The 26,442-nt window shown below is 34.8% G+C and overlaps 2 protein-coding genes across 3 annotated transcripts in view; one reads left to right on the forward strand and one right to left on the reverse strand.

Moving 5' to 3' along the window:
• The window catches only part of LOC124368657, a 42,150-nt gene extending 41,548 nt beyond the window's left edge, over nt 1-602 (reverse strand). Inside the window, exon 1 of one of the 2 annotated variants that reach the window (XM_046825905.1) lies at nt 478-602. The gene's annotated coding sequence lies outside the window, so the exon portion shown is untranslated. Of the gene's footprint in view, nt 1-473 lie in introns of both variants that reach the window. The other variant, XM_046825907.1, reaches the window with a different exon arrangement.
• Nucleotides 1-26,442, forward strand: part of LOC124368656 (uncharacterized protein CG3556) — a 132,044-nt gene that overhangs the window by 59,417 nt on the left and 46,185 nt on the right. The window contains exons 2-3 of the mRNA XM_046825904.1: nt 11,135-11,416; nt 12,769-12,912. Of these exons, the coding sequence (XP_046681860.1) occupies nt 11,135-11,416; nt 12,769-12,912 (426 nt within the window). The remainder of the gene's footprint in view (nt 1-11,134; nt 11,417-12,768; nt 12,913-26,442) is intronic.

A 26,442-nucleotide genomic window follows, 5' to 3' on the forward strand; every position in this document is an offset into this window, starting at 1 on the left:
TAATAACATTTCCTAGCGTATATTTTAATTCAGTACTGATAAATTCTAACACCACAATACACAGCACTGTCTAAAATGTATGTCTAGTGTTCAGATTGTATATGAATAGAGTCTGAATGGCAGTTTAATTGCATCAGGTATTCACTACGATATACAATTGTACTTAACCTCAAACACAAAGCAGATTCCTTTCTGTTTTGTATAAAAGTGTGTCGTAACCACATGTGAGCTACACATATTTTTACATCGAGGAAGATTAATTGACTACTTAAAACACTGATGATATATACATTACAATCGGCTTGTAGCAACTTCACTAGAACTAGAATGAACTTCATGATGTTTAGTTCCGCAGTGACACAATCGACCACGCCCTCACGAACACACTTCTACACGTGCGGGCGGGAAGTGGTATAGAAACTTAAGTAAACTCAAATAAAATGTAGATGAATATAGGACGTGACTTTACTTACTTACCTATTGTGCAGCGGTTAGGTTAGGCGAGGCGAGGCTAGACGGAGAGCGGTGTGAGCGGTATGAGCGGTTGACGCGGTAGGTAAGCCAGGCTCTGCGATAGTAGGAAGATAGCGCTCCTTCAGCTACCTCTGATAACGAGTAATTTAAGCTGGTTTTATCAGTTTTGTAACCTGGTCGCACTTCAATCTACAAGAGTCGACAGTTTTCTGTCTCGTACTTGAAGTACTAACACGAGAACACAGACACTCGTGGCACATGAATGATCCGCACATTTTCAATCGTTTAACAACAAGGCGTTTTAAATTGTGCTTGAAATTCTGTCCTATGCGGTGCAGGATTTGTCAGTATAGTACATACGGGTACTTAACACAACAAAAAGCACTGGGCTTGTTTTAAATACTAACCCGAAAAGGTATTAAGCCTGTTTATTAAGTCCGAAAAAGTGTTTGGTGTAAAATAAAAATTTCTATTTTTGTATAGTAGCACTATACAGTATATTTGATTCTTCCTTGAGTAATTGAGAAACGTCATTTCAGCACAGACCCAAATCAAGTAATACATCTAATATTAAAAATATTGTTCTAATGTCAAATATTATCATATTATAAAAATAATCATAATGATATTGAATTTTACATAAAATACTCGCTAACGTAGTGGAATGTCTGCTCTGTAAGGTGGTCCTCAAAAAGTTTTTGTTCATCTATTCTAGTATAGACGATGTACATATGAGTGCAAGCAAGTATTTATAGCGAATACTCATGCACTTGCTCATCCAAATTCTTCTGGCTACTCCTAAACAATAATACTGTTTCCAATATACTAACTGAGAGTACAGGTATATTGAGTTCTTTAAATCACGTTTTGGATAAATCTCTAAACCCGATTTGCGAATGATTCGGATGCAGGGTTTTTAAATTTGAAAATACTTAAAAAATTAGAAGAATTACTCGAACATAACCTCAGATGTTTTCAATGTTTGAAGAACCAGAAGGTCTTCAAACATACAGAAAAGGTCTTCAACATAACTCAGATGTGAATATAGCTATGATGTAAAGACATCAGCACCTCTTACGTGGTGACATAGTAGTCCACACATAGCTTGCCAAGCTCAGTACTGCTTCAATATTGTGAATATGACTTTTCTAATTGACATTGTAATCCCTATGGATTTACAATTCAAGAACACACAAGACATCCAAGAATGTGATATCCCTAATCGTTACATCCTGCTCTGCCCCACAAATTTGAATTTTGTTTTCAGTTCTTTTTGAAGAAAAATAAATCAGTTTAGATTTGTAAATGTTTAATTCCAAACAATTTTCGGTACATCAACCATATGTTTGTTGAAAAGTCTCATTTTCAGACGTCTCTAAACTCAGTGAGCATTTTTGAGATAAAGTAAGCGAATTACATTTTATGAAACCGATACTTCTTGAAAGATCATGTATATATGAAAGGAAGAGCAGAGACCCCAAGATATACCCTTCTTTTACATCACTCCCAAGACGATCGTTGGCGGGTTAATTGACTATAAATGTACTCGTCACACCGTCTTCGGTCTTTAAGGTAGGATCTGAACCAATTCTTGCACTGTCAACTTAGTCCATAATAGTTCAGTGTACTCAAAAAGCCTTCATAAGGCACATGTAATTGAAACTTCATGGCCTCCGCAATCCAGTTAAGATATAATGAAGTCAATAAATTTGTAAGTAGCTGCTTGGGTTAAAAGATAATTGCGAAATATAAATTACCTTGGAGATAGGATTATGCATGTTTTAAAGAATCTTACAACCTCTAATTTTGAAAATTTCGTTAGGATAGTAATTGTTCACTAATTTATCACCTGTGTGTGATTGTGCCTTTAGACTTTGTAAAAGTTATGAATGTTTTTGGAACTCTACTTTTTTAAAAGACTAATCTACTAAATTGGCAAGAATTCAAGCTAATAAGTGAAGAAGTATACGGGCGCTCTGAAACTACCTATTGAGGTCCCAACCCACTCAACATATGTTTTAATAGGAAGACCATCATGCTTGTGGGTTAACAGGACAAAGAAATATTGTCTTTTGGCTTGGATTTGTATGAAACCAGAGGTTTTACTGCATCAGTGACAAGGACAAGATTTTCTGTAATATTTGTTCATTATTAATATCATCTTCATTAATTAAACATATTTTGCGATGTTATCAGGCTCCTTCATTTTTCTGCCTCTACCCTAAAGAGTGGTGTTTTCTCTGAACTTTAATGTAAATCATCCTTTTGCATGGCAGACTTCATGCATTGATCATGTACTAATCGTTCACCATGCGTTTAACCGTCTGAATGACCTTTCTCAAGATGCTGCAGTAAAGCCTATAATAGTGGGCAGTAAACGCCGGTAACGATTGGCGCTTAAACCTATATGAGCCTTTGATGCCGACTGTGGACCACGAGTTGAAATTTTAGAGTTCCTTTACAACAACAGTTCGTGAAGGAAAACTATTTTGAAAATAGTATAACTTTCATTTATACTTTTTATTTTTACTTCATGTAAAAATCTTGGCTAAAAACTTATCTTTAGACAAGGCCACGACAAATCTTATAATAGTTTTAGAACTAAAAAACAAAAAATCTTTAAAAGTTCGTAAATTTAAATAGCATAAATACTAAAGCTATCAAAAAATTGTAAATCGGTTAAGAAGAATTAATGAGGAACGCCATGCAGTTCTATAATTTACAGCTAATTATTTTAAGTTTTTTATTTTTGTAAATATTAACAGGAACTTACTCAATCATCCCATTTATATGTTATAGCCGAATGAAGCCTATCTTAGCCATATTAATAATAAAACTCGTAATAAATTTAAAGTCGACTGGTTAAATTTAAACGAGTTCCATTTTGGTTTTGCTATAATACATTGATAAGAGACACACAGATTGGTACCAGATTCCTCTTACTCTTTATTTAGTCAATGTTTAGATAAGATTTTTTCCAAATGTTTTGAAAACTTCCTGGGTTATCTCTCTGTTCAAGAAGGAAAACAGTAATGATCTTAATAACTATCGCCTACTCGCCATGTGCCAGTTTATTTTTCAAAGATTCTCGAAACCGTACTGGGCAAGCTGTGTATTGATTGTTTTGAAAAAAAAAAAAATGTTTTATTAGTAAACAACAATAATTTGGATTTAGGAAAGGCGTATGAATCACTCATGCAATGATTGAACTGGTGGAAGCAATCTTGTAGATATTTTTGGGGGAGAGACCTTGCTGTGGACACTATGTGCTCTCAGCAAGGCCTTTGAATGCGTTCTTCAAAATTTACTTTCAAGTAAACTTTCAGTTTACAACGTATCTTAAAGATAAAGAGCAGTATATGTCACTTAATGCTTGTGGTTGAAGCATGAAATGGGCCACCTACCTAAATACATGACGCATTGTGGTCCCGGCCGTAAGGCATATCTGTGAGCAATCGGTGGATTATAGCTGTGGACTAAACCTACCCAGGTTTTATAAGGAAATCCATGATTCGGTCTACCAATACCGTGATTGACATTTTACACGTATGGAATTATACCTCGCACAACCACTGACACAGAACAAAGCGTATAGATATAGGACTTCATATGGTGAGTGTACTTACACGTATCTTATTTGAACAATCTACAGAAAGGGATATTATATTTACATTAAACTCAAAAATGTATTGGGACCAAAATAGTACTTGTTTTCAGACTTAGGACTTATGTTTAACCATTACAATATACTCGAGTATTCAATCAAGAGTCATCCTCTGTAGTTGTTTATTTGTACTGAATTTGGAGTGTATTATAGGGTGTAAATAGTAACTATATATATAAGTACTTACAGTAACAGATTCTGGTGGCCACTATTTTAGAGATGATGTATATATTGTATTTATGTAAAGGGTATTATTTAATCTTGTAGAGAGTTGTGATTAGTAATGTTTTAAATTCGTTTCAAGGGTACATAGTATTCTCTTGAATAACTTGTCAGAAAAGAAGTAAAACATTTAGGGTATTATTATATTATCAATAATATTCATTTTGGTATCTATGGACAAACTATAAGGTATAGAATAACACTTCTTAAATTTTTGTATAGCGTACATATTATGGGTAAAGTAATAAATTCCATTTCTAGTTAGGGACTTCAATTATTTTACCTGAGCACCAGTATTTTCTATATGAGAATAATGATCTAAATTGCATGTAATGCCGCAATCAAAGTTCCTTAATATTTCATAAAACATTTTAATTTGCTTTGTACTTCAACAAATTATTAAATATACTCAATCTTTGTGTAATAATTATCTCTAGTGTAACCATTCCTTACCCTGAGCTAGCCTCCGCCGTTGGCAGGTTGCAACTGGGAGTACTCTTAATGATTCTGACTCAAGTCTGTCGAGCTCAAAGATTGGCTTGTTGAAAATGCCTTGGTTATAAATGAAAAAACTAAAACATATACCAGATGATTGTGCTTTTGAGGAACTTCTAAATTTCTTAGAGTCACTCAGCGGTGCGCTCAATTGTAAAGTCCAACGTGACAAACTCTGTAGTTACCTTAGCAGAAGTATCTTTGCCCTGAGAAGGTTATCTCTGGAAATCTCTGAGATAGGCATTATGTTAGCTTATTTCGGAATTTGTCGCTCAGTTTTGGCTTATGGCCTTCTCTTGTCAGGTTATGGAGTTTTCCCCACGCAAATTCAACATTAAAACACAGAAGTTGTCCGTATGATTGCTTGTGCTGATGTCAAAGTCCACCTTTGAAAAATCAGTAAAACTAATATAACTCATTTACTTTTAGTTATAAAAACCTGATATATTGTAAAACAACTGAAGAAAGCCATAGTTTGTTCACAAGTAAGTGATGTGCTCATTCATTGTACGAGAAATAAAACTCAAATTAACATCCCATATTGTAGACTTGTTAAACCCAGCGTCACTTACTTAATATTGGCATCAAGTTTTCAATAACTTTGAAAAGTAAGTGGTAATAACTTTGAGAGAGCTGCTTTTAAGTTCTGTACTGATTCTGTGTTTTTCCTGTGTTAAAAGACTTTTTGGATTTTAACTGGATTGAAAGATACTTCTTTTAAATATACAACAATTAAAGATCAAATTTGATTTAAAAATCCTGTTTCCTTAAAAATCCTTCCATCGTCAAAAATAACCTTCAAACAAAGAAATTTGATTTCAATTGATCTTTTTTCCACAAAAGCACAAAATAGTTTGTATATACATAAATACATCGTTATGAATATCTTCCCGCAAATAATATTCGTCAGTACGCGGGTCCATCAGTAAGTCCATGTCTCGTAAGAAGAAACACTCGCGCCTTTATGTTAATATCTGTATTTATAGTGTATTAGTATAAAGTAAATATGTATATGACATAAAATACAAATAAAAAATCTTCTCAACTAGCAACAAGAAAAAAGTTAAAATAGAAACAAACAAAACAATAAATGAAAAACCTAAGGTACTTTAAATTGGTTTTTTAAATGCCATTCCGCTGAAGATCTGAATCCACAATCATGTTAGAGTATAGCCAGATATGTTAATATTTACTGTTAATACTTTTGAGAAAGCAATTAAAAAAGAGATGATGCATTGGCCTGGAAGTTATCAAGTACATTGTTGACGTTGTTTTGTATGTGTGTATTTTGGAAAAATACTGTACAAATTAAACAAAACAATTTGTATTTTCGATTTTTAAATGTATGGTGAAGTAAAATCCCGTTCATAGATATATGAGTAAGTCATACTTATAAGGTAAAAGTAAAGTAGACATATCTTATTTTACCAGGCGAGGTTAGGGCTAAGAAGCCATCTCTAACACAACCAGGGGACCAACAGCTATATAGAGGATGTACACAAAAGGATTTCACAAAAACATTATAGCTATAAAATATTTACTAGGCACCATCATCTTTTATTCGAATTCTAACGATATTTGTTTCAACGAAATTTGTCAATGTATAAGCGAGCACAACCACTTTAAAGATCCGCTTACACAAGCCAGGAGCAACAAACAACTGATACCTCTCAACACTGTGACATTTGGTGCTCCCAGAATTGTGCAAGCGTACCTTTAAAGTAGTCGTGCTCGCTTATGCGTTGGCGGATTTTTGTGACACCCTCTTGTGTTTATCGAAAATTAAACGTTCGATATCTTACAAGGACCGTTGCGGTATAAATTGTGCGCTATGTAAAGGGGTTTGTCAATTCTATGTGAGAAGTATGTCTGGGTGTCATGTATCCAACCCGCATCACATTCCTTGTTAAAAGATGTCGATATCTTTGTTGAAATATCTCATTTTTATTTTTACGTATGTATAAAATAAGAGGTGTTATAAAAAAATGTCTAATGATAAGAACAGGAAAATATAAAAATAGTTAGTTAAATATTTTCGGCTTTTATTAATAAATACTTTCATGCTGGTTTTTGAGCGTATTGTACGCTAGTAACATCGACTGCACATTAAGTGAAGTACATAATCCTACAGCGACACAAGTTAAAACATGAGAAAGTTGCATGAAGGTATAGATCAGAGCATACAAAAGTTTTTACATGCATTGAACACGAGGAATCCAGTCAATTTACTATCTATTATTTCACACAGTTTCAACCATAACGCAGTCGCGTACAGCTACCCGATGATCGCCTCACGAATGCAATCTAAGAAATATTGTACCTAGACCATTTTGATTTTCTGTATAGAAAGAGAAATATTTCGTATTTTTGATATTTACAATTAGCTAATTATAGTCAAACTAATCTTTAATTCTAACCAGATCCAAAGTCACCTGAGTATGTCTCACCTACGTGCCATCGGCGGAAACCAGGACTGTCACCAGCAAAAATGAACAATCCAACACCTACCTGAATCCTCGAAATGTTGATTATAAAAATAAAAAAAGAAGTGGGCCAAGAGTGCTACCCTGCACAACGCCATATTCAGTTTCCGTGATGTCACTTTCACTTACGTTTATTACCACTTTCTGGATACGGTGTTCAAAATACAGTAACTAGTAAAACATTTAAAGCATTATTTTTTAATACCATTGTAATAAAATGTTGTGTAGTAACTTTTTATAGTCTACGGCATCAAAAGCCTTTTCCAAATCTAAGAATGTAAGAAGTACTTTATTTTTAAAATTACTCCGTTGTGACAGTTTTTTTTAATATCTAAAATTACGTCAGAAATAACCAAAGTCCAAACTGTACCTTTATGGCTATTCTATTTTCATACAAAAATATAGTAAATAGTTTCTTAACACATTTCTCTATAAATTTCACTTAGTCGGTAAGAGGGATAATGGCGAACATTTCTAAGGGTGTTTTAGATTCAGAATTATAGATAAAGATAATTTTTGAAATTTTTAAGGCGATGGGAAATTCTCCAACAAAAGCACTAAAGTTTAAATGTGTAAGAGAGAGACGGCCGAAATATGGACACAATTCAAAATATTTAACCAATTTAGCCGGTATTCAATCCTAAATAGGAATTCATTGGAGACAGAAGGGCTTACAGACATTGGTTTGAATATATCTAAGAATAATAGGTATTAATATATCTAAAAATAACATCTACAATTACAGTATGCATTATTGCACAACTCGCGCAAAAATATGTTCAATGGAGGTGTCAATGTCAGGATGTATGACCCGCTCAATGCAGGTATTATAACCCATACATATGACCGCTCAACACAGCTGTTACTGTTCAAATGTATGATCCTCTCAATACAGGTTTTACTATCCAGACGTATGACCTGCTCAATATAGGTGTTATGGTCTAGACGTATGACTCGCATCAATACAGGTGTTACTGTCTGGACGTATGACGGGCACGTGTTATGGTCCAGACGTATGACCCGCTCAGTGCAGGTATTATAACCCATACATATGACCGCTCAACACAGCTGTTACTGTTCAAATGTATGATCCTCTCAATACAGGTTTTACTGTCCAGACGTATGACCCGCTCAATATAGATGTTACTGTCCAGACGTATGACCCGCTCAATACATGTATTACTGTCCCGACGTGTGACCTGCTCAATACAGGTGTTACTGTCCAGACGTGTGATCTGCTCAATACATGTATTACTGTCCAGACGTGTGACCTGCTCAATACAGGTGTTACTGACCAGACGTAGACTCGCTCAATATATGTATTATGGTCCAGACGTATGACCTACTCAATACAGGTGTTACTATCTAGACGTATGACTCGCTCAATACACGTGTTATTGTTTAGACGTATGACCTGTTCATTATATTATGTGTTATGGTCCAGACGTACATGTATGACCTGCTTAATACAGGTGTTACTGACCAGACGTAGACTCGCTCAATATATGTATTATGGTCCAGACGTATGATCCGTTCAATACAGGTGTTACTGTCCAGACGTATGACTCGCTCAATACACGTGTTATTGTTTAGACGTATGACCTGCTCAATATATTATGTGTTATGGTCCAGACGTACATGTATGACCTGCTTAATACATGTGTTACTGACCAGACGTAGACTCGCTCAATATATGTATTATGGTCCAGACGTATGACCCGCTCAATATAGGTGTTGCTGTCCAGATGTATGACCCGCTCGATACAGGTGTTACTGTCCAGACGTATGATCCGTTCAATACAGGTGTTACTGTTCAGACATATGATCCGCTCAATACAGGTGTTACTGTCCAGATGTATGATCCTTTCAATACAGGTTTTACTGTCCAGACGTATTACCCGCTCAATACAGGTGTTGCTGTCCAGATGTATGACCTGCTCAATATAGATGTTACTGTCCAGACGTATGACCCGCTCGATACAGGTGTTACTGACCAGACGTAGACTCGCTCAATATATGTATTATGGTCCAGACGTATGACCTGCTCAATACAGGTGTTACTGTCCAGACGTATGACTCGCTCAATACACGTGTTATTGTTTAGACGTATGACCTGCTCAATATATTATGTGTTATGGTCCAGACGTACATGTACGACCTGCTTAATACAGGTGTTACTGACCAGACGTAGACTCGCTCAATATATGTATTATGGTCCAGACGTATGACCCGCTCAATACAGGTGTTGCTGTCCAGATGTATGACCCGCTCAATATAGATGTTACTGTCCAGACGTATGACCCGCTCAATACAGGTGTTGCTGTCCAGACGTATGACCCGCTCAATATAGATGTTACTATCCAGACGTATGACCCGCTCAATACAGGTGTTACTCTCCAGACGTATGACCCGCTCAATACAGGTGTTATTGTCCAGACGTATGACCCGCTCAATATAGATGTTACTGTCCAAACGTATGACCCGCTTAATATAGATGTTACTGTCCAGACGTATGACCCGCTTAATACAGGTGTTATTGTCCAGACGTATGACCCGCTCAATATAGATGTTACTGTCCAAACGTATGACCCGCTTAATATAGATGTTACTGTCCAGACGTATGACCCGCTCAATATAGATGTTACTCTCCAGACGTATGACCCGCTCAATACAGGTGTTATTGTCCAGACGTATGACCCGCTCAATATAGATGTTACTGTCCAAACGTATGACCCGCTTAATATAGATGTTACTGTCCAGACGTATGACCCGCTCAATATAGATGTTACTGTCCAAACGTATGACCCGCTCAATATAGATGTTACTGTCCAAACGTATGACCCGCTTAATATAGATGTTACTGTCCAGACGTATGACCCGCTCAATACAGTGTTACTCTCTAGACGTATGACCCGCTCAATACAGATGTTATTGTCCAGACGTATGACCCATTCAATACAGGTGTTACTGTCTAGACGTGTCAACTCATGGCACAATGCCCTATCCATGTAGAATGACGAGGTATTCTCTTTCACTATGTTTGGGACGACATTAAAAATATCGCAGTTAATGTTATTGGCAAAAATGTATAAATTTGTATTTCTCTTATAGCACTTTGTTTTTACACCTTGTAACACAGTTTAAAATTCGTCAACATTTTTAGTTGTAGCTTCATGTATGCTGCTGTAGAACTATAAAATGTGGTCTTGGAATTTAATTAAATATATTTATCTAAATGATTATAAAATATTCTTAAACTATCATCAGTTGTCATTAAAACAGGACATTTTATAACATTATCATACTCAAGCTATACGTCTATGATCATCAGTGTTTTACATAACAAATTAATCTGCTCACCGGTGGTTATGAAAGTTGAAAAATTAATAAAATACTGATTGTGGTTAATTTTACTAGGTAAAAAGACTACCCATTACAAAAATACGAGGTTTTAGTACAGTTACCATAAACGATTACTACGTCATATAATAATGATCTATTATTTGATAGATTTATTATCAGACTTGTATTGGTTATATCTGAGTACAATATACATAATATTGCGTGTATTATAATGCAAGTTATTATAAGCATTATTCTATATGTAGAAAAATAATAAGTAAAATAGTAATCCGTTATTCTTTAGTAACGCAATGAAGAAAAATCATCAGCTGCAAATATATAGTGTACACGATACTGAGAACATTCAATCATGCCTTTAAAAATTATAGCTAAAATGAAATATTCCAGTACATTTTAGAAAAAAACCAACATTGATTAACCCTTGCTGTTTCAGAGACGAAGAGGGCCCTGGAATGGCTTCTGACTCAGAGACAGAAGGACTGGGGTTGGGGAATATATGACACGCCTCAGGCACTGTTGACTGTGCAACTCACGCAAACCGGGAGTCCTATAGAAAGACAGCTCTCTGCCAAACAGATGGAGATAGACCTAGTTCTGCAACTGTGGCGACACCATGATACCCCAGCCATGACCCCTGCCACTATGGCCTTGTACTCAATGGCGCTGTCTTCCATCTGCCAAGATCCTCGCCAGTTTCATGGCCATGATCTTATAGGTACTTTATCTAAAAATTCATTCTTGAATTAGAAAAACCAATTTTAGTTGAGCTGCATGAATTATAAATGAGATTTCTAGTGTAATATGTATCGTAGCTATAGTGAAAGAGTTGGTGCAATGTGAATGATTTTAGCTCAATTTCTTTTTTCGCTCAGTGCAGTGTCTAAAATCTGACACTATCACAAATTTGACTCTGGAATCTGGAGTCCAAATTGCAACCCCTATCTTGTGACATGTCATTTTAAAGGTCTATTCAATGGAAACACAATGACATGAACAAAACATCTACAACGATACTAGCAAAAGTTAAGGGCAAATAATACCTTACCTTGTAATGCCACCTAGAAAAAGACACCTCGTACCATAACTATACACATCAGAAACATTAGATACTGCATAAAGGGATAATCTGGGCCCCTCAAAGACTTACTAAAAGATATCACGCATGCATTGTTGATATGCGTAAGACATTGCCATTGTTCCTATAGATGATTTTTTACGTTATTTGCCCATAACTTGTGCTAGAAACGGCATATAGGTGTTTTCTTAGCGTCATTGTATTTCTATTGAATAGAACTTTAATATTACATGTCACAAAATATGAGTTGTGGTTTGAACATTTTGTTATCCTCTTCTGAAAAGAAATCCAAAAAAGCAATTTAATAAGTATAGTGAAGATTATACATTGATATCTCAATCCATTTGGAATATATACAGGCGTACCTACTTAATTTACAACCTTAGATTTAAGGGGTTGTTTGCCCATAACTTTTGCTAGTATCGTTGTAGAGATGTTTTGTTCATGTCATTGTGTTTCTATTGAATTTACCTTTCAAATTACACAAGATAAAGGTTGAAATTTCAAAGTGTAAAGTGACCCCCCTTTACTCCTCTTGGAAAAAAGGGGACGAAATATTTTTACCCTCCAAAAAGTCCAAAAAGTATTTTAATAGGTATGATGAAGATTTTACATACATATCTCAATCCGTTTGGAATATATCCAGGCATATCAGAACTTAATTTACACCCTGTATATATGATTATGATTAAACTACTTTCGCCACTAGACTTATGTACAGCCTTTATAAAATCTGTTTAAAAAGTACGTCGTGCTTCAACTGAATTTTGCAGATAAAAGTTGGCAGTTTTGCATTCAATATTAATAATAAAATTTGGAACAATATTGTTTTAACTTATTAATGTAAATGACTTGATAAAGTTTATTAAAACAGAATATGTAGAGAACTCCTTCTTGTTATAACAATATAAAGAAAATGTAGAGTTTACTGTAAACTCGTATAAATAGTGGGTTTAAAGAGAACAGAATAATAAAGAATATGTTATTTTCAGGTTCATTACTTCACCCAGCTCACGAGCCAGAGTCAGACAGCGAGTTCACACTTTGTGCGCTAGCTGTATGTAACTCAGGAGCACACATCCGCAAGAAACCACTCAGGCGGCTACTTAATATTGCCAACTCTAAGCATACTGTAGGTCAGTGTCACACCAATTAAACTCATCTTTTATTTGTAACGGGTATTGTTGTAACTCTGCCTCAACAGGCGTTGAGTTTACTTGCTATTGTTAAAAATTGTATTACTAAGTTTACATAATAAGTTAAATAATTTAAATCTCATGCAAATAACATGAATGCATTTACGTATCATTTATTGAACTTGGAACTCAATTTTCGGAGAATTTCGTATAAAAGCATGATGTTTTAGATGGAAGAAACTAGTGTATTGAGTTCTGGATAATGACACTAGTTAGTCTTGTTAAGGTTTTCAGTGCGTGCGTGCGTGCGTGCGCGCGCGCGCGCGCGTGTGTTATGTGTGTATCCAGGAATGTATGGATATATTATAAACTATACAGATCTCCATGTATAAAATTCAGTATATAGATAGTAAATATCAATATTCACTTTGTGTGTTTTATTGTATTGGGTATTATTCATTAAATTTGTTTGTTTGAAAAAATGACGTCAGATTCACGTAGCAGAGTATTTATTTAGTTTCAAAAATAAACAAAAAGAAAAAATATCAAATAGTAGAGTATACTGTAAACTTGGTTTTTAAATCAACATATTTTATAATATTGAATCCCAATGTAAGGCATATTTCCAATATTTCAGTTGTTCATATAAATTAATTATATAATTTTGTTATGAAATCATAATTGCCGACTTAACTTGTTACATTCCTGTAGGCTTGCTAATTTCGAACAATCCATAACTCAACAATTAGCAATAAAATATCAACTTAATTTCTAATGGCTCTGCGAATGTTAAACCCAATTATTATACTTTATAAATAGGAAGCTACTAACTGCTAGTTAGAAAGTCATGTGAATGCACAAAGGTGGATCGCAAGTGTGAATGTTGGAGGGTGTTCCGAGTGGACGAAATACATGGGTGGAGAGGTCAGAAGGTCGTAGTAATAAATACTAGAAATTAACAGTTACGTGCAAGTTTAATTAGAGCAAGAAAACTTACATGCAGCAATATTACACTTCTAGGTATTAAATAAAATTGTTACTTTGCCAACTTACTGCACTAATAGAATAATAATGAACTCAGATGTTATCTGGAGATGGACTTAGTGGCTCCCATGTTCTTTAGAATACAGACTACGAATCTTAATCGGGAATAAAACACTAGAATTGGGTTCTCCTACACGCTGCTTCTATATTATTTATTCTAAAACATAAAATAATAATTAATGTCAATTATACTTAAGTTCAAAAACTTAGTTATATTAATCGGGTATCACGGAAAAGCCCTCCATCCAGCATCGAGCTTCAACGAAACCCTGATAGGTGGCAGGAGAATGTCCTGCTTGTTACTGTACACTATCATTCTTCCTAACCAGCATCATAAGGAATGTTCTAGAAATACCGGGTACTTATATCGGGCACAACGGTCCCGGGTTCACTTCAGTGATGTTTGTAATTTTGTTGTTTTTCAAGAACATAAGGGTATTTAGAACGAGAAAATCGTACATTTTCGTGTAATTTTGTGTATTGTGTAAGTGTTCGTGTACATCTAACGATATTCATTCACTGCATACATTCTCCTAAAATTATTGTGTGAAGTACATAGTGAAAAATCCTGTCTAAATACCCTTTAATAATCTGAATATAAATAAAACACATGAAAAAAACAAAACCTATAGTACTTAACTGGAGTTAACAGATTTGAGATAAACACAGTCTACTTTATAATTTTATAATCACCATTCAAAGCTGCTATTTTCGAGATTATATCTTATATGCCAAAATGAGAAAACACCTATGGATGGTCCCGTACATAAAAAACGTACAGGCCGATTTTGATAAAACTTTGCATACACAGTCTCTTGTATAATGTTGCTACCCTCATTCTTAGGCCTCGCCTATTTTCGGAGCTATACTGATTTTACAGTCAAAGTGCTGAATATGTAAGTAATGGATGATCTCGTACTTCGAAAAAGTATGTGATAAAACGTTGAATACACATTCTAGACATAGTATATCATACTATATTACAACTCTCGTTCTTAGGCCGCGTCTATTTTCGGAGCTGTATCGATGTTTCGGCCATAAGCTGAATCTGCAAGTAATTAACTGTCTGTAACTTTTGAGGAGCCGTCCATAGGTTTCTTTTTTAGTACATAGCCTGCTATTATGGTATTACGCTATTACGGTATGGTACATACGCTATTACGGTATGGTACATACGCTATTAAGGTATGGTACATACGCTATTACGGTATGGTACATACGCTATTAAGGTATGGTACATACGCTATTACGGTATGGTACATACGCTATTACGGTATGGTTCATACGCTAATTTGGTATTAAGTTTATTCGCTGTATTGCTTAAATAGTGAATTTTTATCCATACTAACGAGTATACATTAAAAGGATGTTTTATATTATGTCCAGAATATTTTTGTTTACTACGTACATAGTGCATTATACTTCTTTTGACATTTAATACAGCTCTCATTAAGTTTTTTACAATAAACTCACTTACCAAATTGTCACGACAATTAGATTAGTTAGCTTCAATAAATCAGATAATGCATTATTACAGGAATTATGCAATATCAAAATCAAGGGCAGCAATGCCTGTGCTTTCGTTATGAGCGGTTTTAAGATTACTTGTGTGCATACTAGACCATTATACCAATTACTGTGACAGACATGATAGAAACTACATGATAATGTAGATACTTTTCTAATACATGTTTCCGAACGATTTCTATTTGCTCTGTAAGAGGCTAACCTACTGTTTCCATTAAAAGTCTTGAATAAGAATTTCTTAAAATACAATAATGTATGATAGGAAACTATGCCTGACACATAGTAGTAGTATTTAAGGCACAGCAAAGTTGTTCAAAATAATGTGGTATAAATTATGACATATTTTTGCACTTTTAAATTCCATAAAAGAGATGAGCCATTGACAATTTACTAGTGGCGTTTACAACTAACCGTAAATAAACAGGCCATAGATAACCCCCAAAAATATTCAAACACTGTGTTTATCAATGAATCAGGTTGTATGTATGCATTTAGTTACATCATCCTTACTGTAGCTACACTCTGCCATGTTACTCACTCACTGTATACTGTCATGTTAGAGTTAAACTAGCCAGCACAGTAAATGTTTAGTCTTCAGATTGAAGCTGTGAAATTGTTGGACACAGTTGTTGATGTCAATATAGGCATTTTGTCCAAGATTAAATTTAAACTATCTTTGAAGTAATGAGTCGTATCATTTGAGTACTGTACGATTCTATCAATTGCTTTGTGTTAACATAAAGCAGAAAGAGAATGGAACTATGAAAAGATCCTTGATGGACTCTAAAGCTCATATTCATGGATTTTTAAATTAAATTTGAAATTTGGATGACTTAAGTTCTTTGACTTAGAAATGAACTAAGCCACAAGAAAGACGCACCTTGAATGTCATGGGATTATAATAAAATTATTTGCCAAGCAGCGTGGCGTGGTCAACGCAATCATAAGCTTTAGATAGGTCCATAAACACACCTATGGCGTGAATTCAACCTTCTAGCCCTTCCACAATCATATCGAAAAGACTCATGAATGCGTTTATCGTTGATTTGCCCTTTCTAAATCCAAACTGGTCGTGTTTATAAATTGAATAATTTGTATTACAAATAGAGTAGTTTGTAATTTGAAGTAACTCCAGTATTAAATGACAAATTTACCAGAGAGGTTAGAGGTCTCACAATATGCATAGAGCATTTCTTTATTAGTCACATCGACAATATATTTAGATCAGTTGACTTTTTGGATGGGAGCTGCTTTATCATTCTATCGAGCTCTTCCTCTGAGAATGGAGCCAGAACCATTGAAGCAATTGGGCTATATCTTTGCATGGGGTTTGCTTGGAGAGCTGATGGGCGAGGGCCTTGCTCACAAGCAATAGTTTCTAAAAACCTGCTGAACTCATTTGCAAACTCGGTTCCATCATTTAAAAGTTGGTCCCCATGAAAATTTTAATACTTCCATGATGAATGGTTTTATTGTTAATGACGTCCCACGTTGTTTTAGAAATATTTATTGAGGTGAAAATTGCTTTAGAGACATCATATGCTTTTGCAAGGTTGAATCACTTTTCTGTAGACTCTTTTATAGTTGTGGAAAATTACTTAATTTTTCATGCCATGTGTGTGTGTGTGTGTGTGTGTGTGTGTGTGTGTGTGTGTGTGTGTGTGTGTGTGTGTAAATTTCAGAGAGTTAAAATTACAAAATTTAGGAGAGGTAAGGTCAAAGGACTAAAAAGGTTAGTTTTGGATATATAACCAAAAGCACGTTATGTGCTCTGCACTGCTCATAGCCATCTTACGTCTATGAGAGATATCATGGTCTTAGCCAAGGACTTAATAAACACTGTAAGGGAATCCACCAAAAGCAAGGGACTTTTCAGAAGCATCCGCTGTGAGAGCACCCATGACCAAGATGGTCTATGACCTCTTTGCCCGACACGATGGACTATGTGAACTTCTACTATCTCGAGAATATTGAAAAACTTTGAAGGATTTCTAGTTTTTTAAACGTTTTCTGAAGAGGACAAAACAGAGGCAGATTACAAATGTGCATGCTATCTTGAGTCAATGTTATAATTCAAGACTTAGTTCTCTTTACATCTTTATTGCCATGCAATGAACCCAGTAGAGGATGTGAATGAAAAAAATCAATGCCTCCATCTAAGTGTTGCTGATCTGGAAATTTATATGAGGGCTTGATGTGTATGTAATAATAATAATATCTTTATTGCATTTAAACAATTTCTGACATTGTATTGCAATCATCAACCTTTACACATTTTGCAAAATAACCATGTACATGTTTTCAATCAGTCAGAAAAACATTTTTAACATTCATACAGGCATATCCATTCCGACATCAGATCCAGCTGTTGAATTTTGATTTTTAAATTTCCCAGCGGCTCATCATGAATTCTTTAACAGAGTAAAACGCTTTAGACGCCAGAAGGAGCTTGAGACAAGTTTTAAATCGATTTGTGTTGTTTGAATTTTTTACACTCTCAGGGAGCCTGTTGATTAGTCTGACACCAACTTGTTACGGGAGGTGTTGATACAACGTCAGTCTGTGTTGCTGTGTTCTGAAGTTGTCCCTGCCTCTGGTTTCATATTGGTTAACTTCCCTGCCACGAATTAAGATACACTTGGAGAAGTAGTACATGATCACCTCAGAAATATAGAGGCAAGGTAAAGTCAGCAATCCCAACTCCCTGAAAGATTCCTTTCACGACTCTCTAAAGTTTAACATTCCAATTACCCTTACAGCTTTTTTTGGAGTTTAAAGACTCGCTCCATTTTGCTTTTGGAACAATCTCCCCAGAGACTTATTTCATACGCTAAATGTGCATGGATAAGGCCATAATAAGCCATCTTTAAGACTCTTGGGGAACAGAACATTACTAGTTTTCGCAAGGCAAATATGCCTGAGGAAGCTTTAGCACATACGTTATCTACATGATCGTTCCAGGCCAGTCCCCTATCAAGGAGCATTCCCAAAAACGTCATGGAATTAGTTTCCTCTAAAAGGTCATCCACAAAAACAGCAGGCTGCTCTGCATCTGGCTGTCGGAGAGAGAAATGAACAACATTTGATTTCGACTGGTTGGTTTTCAAGTTTATTTCTGAAAAGAACTGTATAGCTGAATTTAATAATGTCAATGATGTGATCTCCAAATCTTAAGAGATTTATTTTTTAATCACAGAGTCGTGTCGTCAGCATACTGAATCGGTTTCCCATGGTGGATTAGTAAATTCAATCTTCTGACGTATATCAGAAATAAAAGGGGCCCGAGGATTGAACCCTGAGGGACACCATAAGCCATTTTGATTTTTTCAGAAACAACATTTGAAATTTCTACGCACTGGTCTCGATCCTTGAGGCAAGAACTGAGCCATAAGTGCGGGAGGCCCTGGACGCCAAATTTATCTAACTGGTACTAGGGTGTCTCATGGTATACGCAGTCAAAAGCTTTGGAAAGGTCGAGAAATACGCTAAGCACGTACTCTCGTCTCTCCAAACCTTCGACAACATTTTATACAAGATTTTTTACTGCATCAATTGTGGATTTGTAAATCCAAATTTTTCAGGGTTCAGAATTTCGTTGTCTTCTAGAAAGCTTACGATTCTTTCGTAAAAAAACCTTTTCAAAGATGTTGCTGATCACTGGAAGGATCGAAATAGGACGGTAGTTGCTTTTTAAGCAAAGGTCGTCCTTTTTGAAGATTGGAATGACTTTAGCGGTTTTTGAAAGAGATGGAAAATTTCCAGTGTCAAATGAGAGATTGATCAGTTTTGTTAGTGGTCTCAAAATATGCCTAAAGCAGCGTTTGATACACCACACCGATACTCCATTGGCATCACATGATTTCTTTGGGTTCAGCCTCTGCACATCACGCGCACCTCCTCCACACACACAGGAGCCAAGGCCATGGATGCAACTGGAATTCTAACATTTTCGCAAGGTTGTTGTTCTCTGAGCGACGGATTAACCAAACCGACAGAAGAGAAGTATTTATTAATTTCATTGGGAACTTGTGATTTATTTTGAACAAATTTGTCTCCAATTTTTATAGCAATTGATTTAGTATGTTTTTTCAAACTTGTATCTTGAGACGAATCGTTTATAATTTTCCAGGCTGTTTTTGAAAAGTTTTCACAGGTATCCAGGGCTCTATTAACATCATAGGCCTTGGCAGCCTGTAAGACCTTTCTGTAAATTCTCCGGTATATTCTGAAAAAGGTTTTGAAATTTTCGTTTTGAGTGAATATTTTATGAAAGAATTTAAGCTTTTCTCGAGATACAAGTATTCCTTTGGTCAACCAGGAGTTTCGTTTTTGTTTGAGGTTAATTTTAATTTTTTGGAAGGGACAAGCAATGTCCAAATAATAGTTAAAACCATTGCTGAATGCCTGATACATGTCATCGACACTTTCGAACTCGTCTAAAAATGCCCAAGACTCGTTACTCAGGAATTTATTCAGCAAGCATATATTCTGACGTTTGATTGACCTCATGATTTTAAGTTACGGACTTTGAATATCCAGTTTGCACTCACGAACCAAGGCCTCCAGTGCGAAATGGTCAGAGATAGCCATGTCCAAAACAGAAACTGTTGTGCCTGGAATGTTAGTAATCACATTGTCGATGAAGTGCTCGTCGTAGCGGTCACTCGTGTAGGAGAATTCACGGACCAATTTAGATTGAAGGAAATAAGAATATCGCGAAGCCGCTGGGTAAGAGGGTCAGTGTGACCCATTACACTGATGTTAAAATCACCAATAATTAAAAATTTGGTAGAATTTTGAAGAAAAGAATTTAGAAGGTTTTAAAATTTTTCAAAGAAAGAATTGCTATTGCCATTGGGCGATCTATATAGCCCAATAACAATTATTTTTTCAAGTGAGTTTTTAGTGATTTATATAACTGCAGACTCAAAATCCAGGTCGGTATTATTGTTGGTTTTGAATGTCTCGAATGTTGAGGACTGTTTAACAAAAAATACCACACCATCCCCCTTGACAGAGTTTCGGCAGAAATGTGTTGCCAAATCTAAATTTGGAATTTTGAAGGTATATTGCTTCAGGTCTGAAGCTGTGTTCCGAGACTACGAACGCGTCAGGATTCAATTCTTCACACAATAGCGCCAGTTCACCAGTCTTATTTGATGCAATCTGAGCGTTCTGGTGAATTAATTTAATTTTCAAATGTTGGAATTTTGAATTTCGGTGTTGTGAAGGCTGAAAAAATTTAGATCTAGTTTGGTGATATGTTGGAGCTGGATCTAAAGTCACTTCTACGTCGGATTGGTGGAATTCGGTAGCAGCAAGTTTTTTAAATCAAAAGGCAGTCTTTTGTCACTGCTTGGAGTCGGAGTAGGTGATCCCGTGACGGCCTCAGCATAAGTGGTCTGTTGGTGCATCGGAGATATTGAATAGAAGGCGTGGTAGTTTTGAACACTTTCGAGAGTTGTGTTTAAAAGATAAATCTTCACAAGTTGATGATCCTTCGCTTCCCTTGAATCGACATATACCAAAGGAGGATGAAAACAACGAAGAACAAAACCCCAAAAGAATACTAAAAAGCTATTTACATTGAAATTTGTGAAGCAGTGCAATCTTGCATTACTGAGCGGTTTGCATTAACTGGACTCACGCAAGTCATTGCAGTTGAACAAGTGTGCTTGCTTATAGTCAATAGAGGTGAAACAAATTTTGAAAAATCAACTAAGTTTTAACAAACTACCTAGACATTGAGAGACGGTGCTTAAATTTCAATATGTTAGCCGATATCGCTACAGTAAATTAATTGTTGCTGTAATGTGGTGGCTCCTAGCTCAACAGAACAAATAATCACAGCTTTACCGGCAATGTCCTGTAGTATTCTCACGCTAAGTCCATTTATATGCTATTCTCGGTTCTTGCAATTCATTGATCATTGATATACGGTGATGACTTCTAGAGACAGAATGATTATAAAAAAAAAATCAAAACGCTGCTTTGTGTGCTCAAATAGAACACGGAGTGAGACAAAAAGAAAAGAAAGTGCTTAAGAGTGCACTAAATGTGAAATAGCACTTCGCATATACATGTGTTTAAAAAATTATCATACTTTGCCAAAATTCTAAAAAAACAGAATGTGCAGTTTTAAAGCCAAGAAAGTATTACAAGGCAATAGGAACAATAAGATGATAAATGTTGATATTTTATAACGTTTAAATACATTGTGAATAAATATACAACTAAAAAGTGTTCTTTACTCTCTAAAGTCCATTAATGATAATTTTGCTTACTCTAGTAGATCGTTGACAGGTTGATATTATAGCCGTCAGTACTCCTCAGCAGGTTACGCTTCTCCAAGTAGTTCCAATCATGAAATCAACAGCAGAAGGGCCATTTAGTGCCCTTAAACGTCTGAAGTCATATCTCCGATCTACAATGGGACAGAAGTGATTGAACAACTTGGATGTTCTTCATGCTCACCCAGATGTTTAGATGAATTGGATATCCGACCAGTTGTCAACGACTTCGTATTCAGTAATCCAGTCAGACGCTCGACATTTGCACCTTTTTCTAATGACTCAAATTAGAGCAATAACCCAAAAGATAATGGTATTTAGAGCAATATTAAAATTCTTTATCAAATAGACGATTAAATACAGACAGAATGTTACATTTTATTTTTTGATATATTAGTTCAAGTTTAGTACTGTATTTCTTATATTACTATAGCACTGTATTAATTATTTTCAAATACTTAAATATTTTTAGGGTGTAAGAACTAATTAAAACCCGCTATTTGCATAATTTTTGTTTGAAGGTATTAGTCATTCTGTATCAACTGTATTAAAGCATTAAATCTTAGATATGTAAGTTTAACTATTACTGTAAATTAAATTAGTATTTTACAAAAATACTGTGCCTGTTTATGTTTTATTTCTTTTTTCAAAGCCAAAAAAATGTGTCAGGCTTGTCGAGCTATCGAGAGTCGAGTTTTCGAGTATTATTGAAAAAATGTATAGTATAAAGTACTATAAAACAAAATAAAAAAACCTTCTCTTATGCAAAAGGCCTATTACTGAGTAAATGATTATATTTTCGATTCAGCCTATCTTCAAAATTGTAAATATTTTAAATAGTTATTTTAATTTGTTTAATTTGTAAGTTTATTATTATTTTAGTTAGTAGTTATTTTTTTGGATTTGTATTCAATCTGTAATAGTGTGAAATGTAATGTGCTAATCAATGATTTATAAAAAAAAGAAAAAAAAACACCAAGACCAAAAATTACTTTGCAGCAGGTCTAAACAACTTTGGTTATTCATAGAGACAAATATGGATGGTCTGATGCCAAACTGAACCAACTCCAATTTCAATGTTTTTCCGGTATTGTCATTTCTTACTTTATAAAATACAATACATTCACATGCCAGAGAGAACCATATTAAACAGCTGAGTTTGTGAGGGAAATTTTATTTTTCTGTTTTACCATACGGGGAATTTTGATTTTGTTTGTGTGGCAGACTGAACTAACTCCTGAAAAACATGGCTGACGCATTAGAGTTGGTTCATGGTGCATCCTCTTCTTTAATAAATAGTGAGTTAAACTCCAGTTTATCCGACTTATTTGAAGATTCTGGCGACGAGTACATCCCACCTCAACATGCTGAAGATAGTAGTGAAGGTAATATTTCACATTTACTAATTATCTAAGGTCATTTCAATTATATGCAATAGGTTAGTGTACATTAGCATTTCATCTTATGCCAAAGTGAACTAACTATTCCCTCCATAATATCAGCTGTTGTGGTTGTGTTTTTTGTAACATATTAATGTTGTAGCCTTTCAATAGTGTTGTTAACAGATATCTGCAATGCACGATATACTATCTGTTGTCATAACTGGGATTTTGGAGTTAGTTCACTCTGGCATACAGTGTTCAGATATTTAAATGATGTTAGTTCATTCTGGCAGACGAGATTGTAAAAATGCTGATTGTTTGTTTGCCCCTGGATTTTTATAAAGCTTATAGACAATGATAATAGATTAATTAATTCATTTTTTAATAAAACAAACCTTATTTTGTTTTTTGTGTGTGTATATATTGGTACATTATTACTACAGTAATCCTTTTACCACCATACTTTAATAAAATAGGACTATTTTATATTGTTGGCTTTGTACATGCTTTATATTGGCATTAATGTTGCAGATGATGTCCCATGTGGTTCTAAGCAAAAAAGGAAGAAGAAGAAGAAGAAGAAGGATGGAAAAGATGTTGGGGCAGATGGATCAGAAATGAGACAGGAAACACTCGTAGCAACAGAAGAAAACCCACCCGAGAAGAAGAGAAGAAAGAGAAACTACGGAGATCCAGCTAAGTGGAAAAAAAATATTAGAAAGATAAATCGAAACTCAGGAAAAGCTTATGAGAGTACTAGTGGTAATCCTGTTGCAAGTAAAATATTTGAACCGTTTGACTGTAAATGTAGAATGAAATGCGCTGAAAAAGTTAATATTGATGAAAGGAAAAAGTTTTTTGATCTCTTTTGGAATTCAGGGTCATTTGATACACAGACTGCTATTATTGGTAGGTCTGTTAAAGTTCGAAATGCTTTTGAAAAAAAGGGTTCTGATGATTCAAAGAGAGAATTCTCTCGTTACTATTATTTGCCATGTCAAAATATTGATGTCAGGATTTGTAAAAGTATGTTTATAAAAACACTTAAAATAGATAGCGCGAAGATTCATCGCTCACTGATGAAAGTTAGTCGTGGTGAGGTTGTAGACAAAAGAGGTAAACATACGCCTCATAACAAACTATCAGATGAACGAATTAACTCTGTTAAAAATCATATATCATCTTTTCCTGCCTACACTAGCCATTACAGTCGCAAAGATAATCCAAACAAAAAGTATTTAGGGGCTGAATTAAATTTAAGTCTAATGTATAGGTTATATGCCCAAAAAATGGAAGCTGATAATGTTAAAGATCAGACTGTGTCTCAGTCAATGTATGAAAAAATCTTTTACAAAGACTTCAATTTAGGTTTTAAGACACCTCATAAGGACACCTGTAAAGTGTGCGATTCATATAATGTCCAGAAGAAAGCGATTGAGAGTGAACTAGACTCTGCAGAAAAAAAATTGAAACTCAATCAAGTGTTGGCCAATACTGAGCTTCACCATAGAAAAGTAAATGCAGCAAGAGATGAAATGAAGCGGGACATGCAATTTGCTAAAAACGGCGAATGCACCGTTTTAACTTTTGATTTACAGAAGACATTCTCATTGCCAAAGGTTCCTACAGGAATAGCATATTATAAGAGGCAATTGTCCGTTTATAATTTAGGCGTTCATGACTGTGCCTCGTCAAAAGGAACAATGCACCTTTGGAATGAATGTCAAGGAGGAAGGGGACCAGATGAAATTGGATCCTGCCTTTTGAAATACATTTCTGACCATCCTACAAAAGAAAAGATTGTGTTGTGGTGCGACTCATGTGGTGGCCAGAATAGGAATTTAAAAATGGTATCCCTACTCATGCGACTAGTGCAAAACCCTTTAAACAACATTAAAGAAATTGAGCAAAAATTTCCCATACCAGGCCACAGTTTTTTGCCAAACGACACGGATTTTGGTCACATAGAAAAAAGCATGAGAAGACACGAATACATTTATGTCCCACAACAGCTTGCTGAAATAATAAAGGGATGTAGGTCAAAGAAGCAAGCATTTGAAGTCATTACTATAAAGGAAACAGATTTGATAACTACTGATCAAGTTTGCGCAGCTCTTACAAACAGAAAAGAGTGTGACGGAGAGAAAGTTGAATGGTTAAAGATCAGAAGTTTATGTGTAAGACAAAGTCATCCTTATGTCATGTATTATAAGTACACACACAATAGTGATGTTGAGTACCACTCAATCAGTCTCAGTAAACGGCTCCAAAAAAAGAAATCAAAAACCCTTGAAACCAAGAGGTCTGAACCCAGTAAGACTCAAGTTCCTCTTCACCATCTTCCTTTAGTCACAAAGAATCCTAACGGCAAACCTCTTTCTTCTGAAAAAAAGGCTGACTTAAAATCAATGTTAGAACTTGTGCCACCGATTCACCATGGATTTTATGAAGACTTGTTCCAGAAACAGGAAATAACTACCAGTGAAATCAACGATGAAGAATTGGTTGATAATCTATAAGTTTTATTAAATTTGACCTGTTTTTAATTTTGTAATACTGTGTTTGTTTGGTCTTCTCACTTTTTAAATAATAAAATCAGAATGAAAAATCAGTAATGAACTTATTATTCCTCCCTAATTTAGAAGTAAAATCCACCTTAGAACATTTTAGATACAATTCAGTAATTTTAAAGATGAAAGAAAAATATTTTAAGTAACTTATTTTACATATAAATATTGGTTCACTGAAGCACCCAGGGTGCAATGGTAAGTTTCATGAACCAGACTGAACCATGTCAGTACAAAAAAATTTTGAAAAAATATTTTCATCCCTTGCTGAGTTTTATATTAATTTTTTTCAGTAATTATGAAGATACAATTAGTGTAACTTTTCAGATTATCACAAAACAACAATATGTTTTTCAATTTCAAAGTGCTATTTAGCATCAAACATTGAAAATCTATTATTGTTCGTACTGAAAAATTAAAAATATGGAGTTGGTTCACTTTGGTATCAGACCATCCATATATCAATGTTAGAGAGTTAATATTAAAAATGAGAAAGTTCCATTTTAAATATTTGTTTTTAGAACAGTTTGCCTTTAGTTATTAAACATCTCTCATAAATACACATTTTAGGAAGTTGTAGACTGTAAATGATACCAAGGAATTATAGTTTCAGTTTCTCCTAATACGAAAAAATTCTTATTACTTAGTTAATCAATTTATTACTTTGTGGATGGTGTATTCCGTTCTTTTTAGCTACCCCAGTAAAAGTAATTACCTGGA

Source organism: Homalodisca vitripennis, chromosome X (assembly GCF_021130785.1).
Source record: "Homalodisca vitripennis isolate AUS2020 chromosome X, UT_GWSS_2.1, whole genome shotgun sequence".
Taxonomy (NCBI): domain Eukaryota; kingdom Metazoa; phylum Arthropoda; class Insecta; order Hemiptera; family Cicadellidae; genus Homalodisca; species Homalodisca vitripennis.